Genomic DNA, 6,000 nt, shown 5'->3' with positions numbered 1-6,000 from the left:
ATAAAATTTATAATAATTAATTTTTTTATATAGAATTCCAACGTAATTCTCTCCAAAGTTTTACTCAACTAGTACAATAAAAAATGATCTCAAACTTCACGACAAACGCGACTGGTTAATTGAAATTATAATATATTTCATGCAAGTCACGAAACTTGAAACGTGTGGGATTGAATAAAATTATAATTATTCGCTTTCCCAGTCCCATTTATATTTCTCGGCCATATATTTATTAAAATCCGTGATCGGATTCGGATTGAGTTGGGAAATGGCGACGACTGCGACGGAATTGGTTGAGACCCCAGAAATGGGCAAAGCAGAGCCAGAGATGACGATGATGGAGGACAAGCTCACTAGTCTCCCCGATGAAATCCTTCAATACATTCTCTCCTTTCTCGATACCAAGATTGCAGTCCAAACCAGTGTTGTGTGCAAGAGATTGAGGTACCTCTGGATTTCCCTTCCCGTTCTCACCATCGATAGCGAGTCCTTTCGTTATTACTCTTCCTTCTCGAATTTCGTGGTCTCTCTTCTTGCTCGCAAAGACGTTTCTATCAGCATTTGCAAGTTCTTGTTCGATATATCGAACCCCATTTATTCTTCTATTCAAATGTGCATAGATAGCCATGATTTGTTTGAGCCTCTTGTGAAGGGGGTCATCCATCATGTTGTCGATCACGGGGTTCAACATTTGAGCCTTCATTTTCCTCGCATTGTGGATGAATTGCCCCAGCTTTTCTATTGCCAATCGTTGAAAACCCTTGAATTGCGTGAAATTATTATTCTGCCCAAGACAAACCTGGATTTTCTTACCTTGACTACTTTGCATCTTGTGAAATGTTCCTTTATACTGGACGGGGAAGGTACCTTGGATCCTTTTCAATGTTGTTTCAATTTGAAAAACTTAGTGATAAGTGATTGTCGGATTCCGTCTAGAGTTAAAATTTTTGTAATTTCTGCGCCTCAGCTCACCAACTTAACAGTATCAAGGATAGAACATAGTCGAAATGTTAATCCAAACTGTAAGATTGTTCTTACTTCAACGAAAATAACATCTTTCAAATTCGTTGAGTCCCATATTCTCGAGTTCTCCATTCCGGCACTTCCCTTCATTGAGAACGTAGATGTCGATGCTGCCCTAGCCGATGATCTATTTGGCACCGTACGATTGGCAAAAAGGAAGTTCATTTTGCATTTGATTGAAATGCTTCGGGCAGTTGGTGGTGCAGAGATTGTCGCATTATCTTTTGAAACTATAATTGTGAGTGTAATATACTTTGCCCACGTTCTTTTGTTTTTTTGTTGTCTATTTTCTTTTTCTTTCTAATGGTCTGAGTTTTGTTTCTGTTTGTGGTATTGTGAAATTCTTGCTCTCTGGCTGTGCAGATGCTTTCCAAGTTTCTTGATGTTCTGCACTGCCCTTCCCCTTTTAGTAGGATGAAAGTTTTAAAAGTTGAAGTGCCACATGACTCCTTCACCATTCCTGGCGAGGTCATAACCTTCTTGTCCAGTGGATCTGCGGCTGAAGTTTTCAAGGTGGAATACCTAAAGGTATTTGTTGAACCATAGCTTTTCCCCCCTTAATTTTTATGAACATAGTGAAGCTTATTTGTACATAGTAAAACTGTCTCATTAAACATTTTTTTTTAACCTTTGATATGTTCTTCTTATATTGACATTCTGGAATCTGTTTTAGTTCAACATATTATTATTAGATGTTACACATTTGAAGCAAAAATGGTTTATACATTATGCTAACTAAAAAAAACTTATCAAACTCAGCTGGAGTTATCCACTATCTCCCCTGCGTTAATATTTGTTTGGCATGTTGTTTCTACATAATTTCATGTAAGAAAATTCCATAAAATAACACATCAGTTCCCTGCTCTGTTGGCAGTCGCCATTTCATGAGGACATCCAAATTTTTCTATGTGTTGGTGGAAGCCAACTAAGCTGAGTTCTAGTACATTTTGAGTGCTCAAGAACTTTTTGTAAATCTGATATGGAAATGCAATGGCAAATTTGACCTCATTCACAATTTGTGCCTTTGTGACAGAAGCACCAAGGAAGAGCACAAGGGAGGTTAAATATCTGATTTCGGTGAATTTGTAAGGTACAGAATTGTCTGTTGTCTTAACATTTGTTTCACAGCAGTGGTATTTGTCATTAAGATCCTTGGTGATAAAATCAGCTAGTTAAATTGAAGGATCCATGATTGATTTACTACTTTCTAAACTGCCAGTTTGGATGCGTTAACATGATAGGGCTATAAATGCTTATGATTCGTATTATGCCAATGAAATTGATCGTATTTTATTTGTAAAGGCCATCCTAGAAATTGATAACTTTGTAGAATGAAGATACGATTTATATAGCCTACTGTGCTTGTATGCTATTCTTTGAATGTTCATAATAGATATAGATTCATTTATTTAGTTTTGAAATGATTATTTATACCAAAATCTCGGTTGGTTGGACGAATAATTTCAAGATACCTTTGGCTAATTTGCATAACATGGAGAATGGCTGTTTGGGTATTGCTTAGTGCTTTCAGAAGCTTACTTTGATCATGGATTCATGGGCAAGGAGTTTGGCTGGAGATCTCTTTCCAGTTTCCTAGGTCCCTTTCCCTCCTAACAAACATAGATCCAATGTTACAACGTTCTTGCAACGTAGTTTCAAAATAGGAGAATTTTGTAGAAGGGTGGTTTAACTCTTAGGGTGTCAAGTGCCTAGGGAAAGATGCAATGAGTTGGTTGTGGGATTTCCTTAAGGATTGAAAGGAAGGGTTTGTTTTAGATGTTCACAAACCTATTGAAGTCCACAAAAAGATTTTTCTTAATGCAATGCTGGTGAAGACCGGGTTCTCTACCATTTCTTGAGCTGGTAAAGATATAATCTGACATTGAACTCCAAATTACAAGTATCTTGGGATGGTGGTGAGGCCAGAGTGATGTCCAATGAAAGAAGCTTATGTTATCTCGCATGACAGAGGTTTTCCTTTTAGGGAAACCCATGTTATTCAAAGCTTCTTGGAGAGAAATAAGGGCATTTTTGGTTGCAAGAAACGGGCCCTTAAGGAATGGAATTAAGAGGGATTCCATAAGTTTGTAAAGTTTGGTTTGCAGATTGTCTTCTCTTGTCGATAAATATGGTAATGGTGATTTAATAGAATTAAGAGAATCTGAAACGGAGGAAAAGGAAGAAATGCTAAATGCAAGCACTGTTATCACAGGATTTTCATTTTTCAACGAATTAAGAGAATCTGAAATATATAAATTATCTTCAATAGGCAATCTCATGTGATCGAGAATCTTAAGATCTTTATCTACGTATATGGAAAAAAAACTAGTTGCTTTCATCTTTTTGCTCCGCATGAATAATTAAAACGAGCCATCTGCATTTGCATGGAGTTTGAAATGAGTTGCAGTGTTGTGAGCAGTGCAGCTTTCTGAACTACTTATGTTTTTACGATATTGATGAGGTTGAAAGACGCATTCAAAGTATATGTGAAGCCTTGTATTGGCCAGGCCGGACATTCGATTTGAATTATTCAATCTACATTTGGTTTAATCTTCCAAAATTTGAGCTTCATCTTTTCTGGGTCATGTGGTTGAGCCATTTATAGTTACCTGACTTGACTTCTCGATCATACGATAATGCTTGCGAAAGTTTGCTAACCTTAGCTGTGCATAATAAGAAAGTTTTCTTTTCTATCGGAGGAGGAATGTTCTGGATTTGAAAACCTTTCAAGTAATTAGCATAGATATTTAGTATGTATTTGTGATCTGTTTATAATTGAACTGTATCAAATTGTTATGATGTCATATACATTTTGAGGGAAAATGCCGAATATCAACACGCTCAATTTAAATATTATTGTTGGTCGGGTTGGACCATGCTTGTTTAAAAATGATGTATTCTATCCTACAGGAAGCTATCATTTCAGCCCGTGTAATATTTCTGATTGACCATGGAATGGTGTAGGCACACTTCTTAGAATTGATATTCTTGTAGCATGAATTCTCTGAAGCAAAGATCCATGAATTTTGCTCAAGTGTTCTTAATCAAGAAAGATTACATAATATGTATATATATATAGATATTAAAAAAAACACTAAATCAAATTTCAGAAAACTTCATAAATCCTTAATCCTGAGGATTCATTTCTGCATGCTAATTTGGGTGATTTTTGGGCCGTGCAGGTGGAAGATGTAGTTCCTGAAGTTGGCTTTAGAAAAGCATATTCAAACATGTACAGAGGCTGTATAATGACTTCTTGAGAAATCAATACTTTGGGTGATACTCAAAGAAAGCAATTCCATAATGGACAACATTTTGTCTTAGGCTAAAGATTGTTTCAGTGATACCATGAATATGCAGGTACAAACTAAGAATTATAGGGTTATTGCACTTTGTATTTGTAGTGTGTGCCTACTGATAATAGTCCCAGGAAGGGCACATCAAGTGAAGCTTTGAACTTTGAGCTATTAGCCTATTATGTCTTTTCTCTTTTCCTTTTTCATTTATCGTTTCTAAGGTGGAAGGCACCATCTGGTTCAAAATTCATGACTCTTTTTTTTTTTTTTTTTTGTGGGGTGGGGTAATAAAGTTATCAATTTTATTCATAGAACAAAAGAGCTATCGTAGCTACATGTTTCAGAAGATTAAAAAATAGCAACTTATGCTTAACCCATCAAGTCGTGTGTACATCAAGTAGAGCAGTATAAGAAAAATTCTAGAGCTTAACACTTGAAAATCACTATATATGGGCATGCAAATTTGGACCACCCTGTTTGGGGGAGGTTAGAGCATGAAATTTGCTTCTTACGGACAAAAGTGAGCTTCAGGGGAATGTCTGAGGCATGTGTGTTGATTCCTAAATTCTTATTTCATAAACTGAGACTTCCTGTAAATAATATTCTCTTGGTCTTTATTATAAGACTTTAATTTTAACTTAATCTATGAAATAAATTTTTATAATAAAAATGTGAGGAATACATTCGGAGATTGATAAAAAAAAGGGACAAAAAAATTAGATATTTAAGGCTCATTAAGTTATTGGAATGAAATAGAAAGGAATGGAATGTGTTGATAATGAACAAAATAAGTTAAAATAAGGTTTTATATTGATAGAAAGATGGAAATTATAGAAAGTTGATAGTTTTGGAGTGATAGATAAGTAGGAATGGGTATTGATGGTGTTCTTCAAGGTAATCCCCATTCATGCCCATCACTCCATATACTTTATTTTTCTATTGTTTTCATTTTTCTATCATTTCACAACTTTATTTTTGTTTATTTTGTTCTTTATAAATTATTCCATTGCATCCCTCTCCAATAACTAATCACGCTCTTAATTTTATACATTTAATATATTTTTTTCAATCAAATGAAGATAAGTAATGTTAATGTGTTAATAATATTAATAATAATAGTTTATTATAGAATAATTAATAATTAAAAGATTTTATTATCTTGATTTAATTAAAAACAAGTACCTTATATATGTCTTTCTCTCTATCATTATATGAACCTTAAGGATTTAGGCCAAGGACACTGACTTTTTATGGTCTTTAACTTTTTTTTTTTTTTGGAATTACAAACGGAGGAAAAAGTCTACAGGTAGGAAAAAGGAACGAGAAGGGATTAACCCATATTCTCAAAACCATATCCAAGGTCATATTCCATGATAACAAAATAGTTAAAAGATGGATTCATAGTAATGCGTTGTTGGTGATATGATGTTCAAGCGTTATGTGCTAACCAATTCGCACACTTGCTTCCCTATGCTCATAACTTTCTAGACTATAACAGGGAATTGGGTATTTTGTTTAGTTCAACCTACTTATTTTTTTCCTTCTTGCTAGTTTAACTACATAAATTTTTTTTTTAAATATAACTTTAGATTTTTATACTTTACTCACATTTTATTTTTAATCCTTGCATTTTTTTTCTTGACATTTTGGGTCCTTATATTTTTGCTTTTAATTATTTTAG

General features: G+C 34.4%; 1 protein-coding gene across 1 annotated transcript; it reads left to right on the top strand.

The window, feature by feature from the left end:
* The first annotated feature begins 222 nt into the window (after window positions 1–222).
* Window positions 223–4,493, top strand: LOC129304722 (putative F-box/LRR-repeat protein At5g02930). The gene is made up of 4 exons (XM_054944483.1): window positions 223–1,261; window positions 1,387–1,551; window positions 2,057–2,113; window positions 4,206–4,493. The coding sequence occupies exons 1-3, from the start codon at window positions 269–271 to the stop codon at window positions 2,093–2,095; spliced, it is 1,197 nt and encodes a 398-aa protein (XP_054800458.1). The 5' UTR covers window positions 223–268; the 3' UTR covers window positions 2,096–2,113; window positions 4,206–4,493.
* The last annotated feature ends 1,507 nt before the right edge of the window (window positions 4,494–6,000 follow it).

This window comes from Prosopis cineraria, unplaced genomic scaffold, assembly GCF_029017545.1.
Source record: "Prosopis cineraria cultivar Desert tree isolate PC_DT_omini unplaced genomic scaffold, ASM2901754v1 PC3, whole genome shotgun sequence".
Classification (NCBI taxonomy): domain Eukaryota; kingdom Viridiplantae; phylum Streptophyta; class Magnoliopsida; order Fabales; family Fabaceae; genus Prosopis; species Prosopis cineraria.
The sequence above is the reverse complement of the archived record's forward strand: the minus strand, read 5'-3'. Positions and strand labels throughout refer to the sequence as shown.

Excerpts from the sequence above, each read along its gene's own strand:
- LOC129304722 (XM_054944483.1), top strand. The coding sequence starts at position 269 with ATGGCGACGACTGCGACGGAATTGGTTGAGACCCCAGAAATGGGCAAA. Across the intron at positions 1,262-1,386 it reads TATCTTTTGAAACTATAATT|ATGCTTTCCAAGTTTCTTGA; the intron begins GTGAGTGTAATA and ends CTGGCTGTGCAG. Across the intron at positions 1,552-2,056 it reads TCAAGGTGGAATACCTAAAG|AAGCACCAAGGAAGAGCACA; the intron begins GTATTTGTTGAA and ends CCTTTGTGACAG.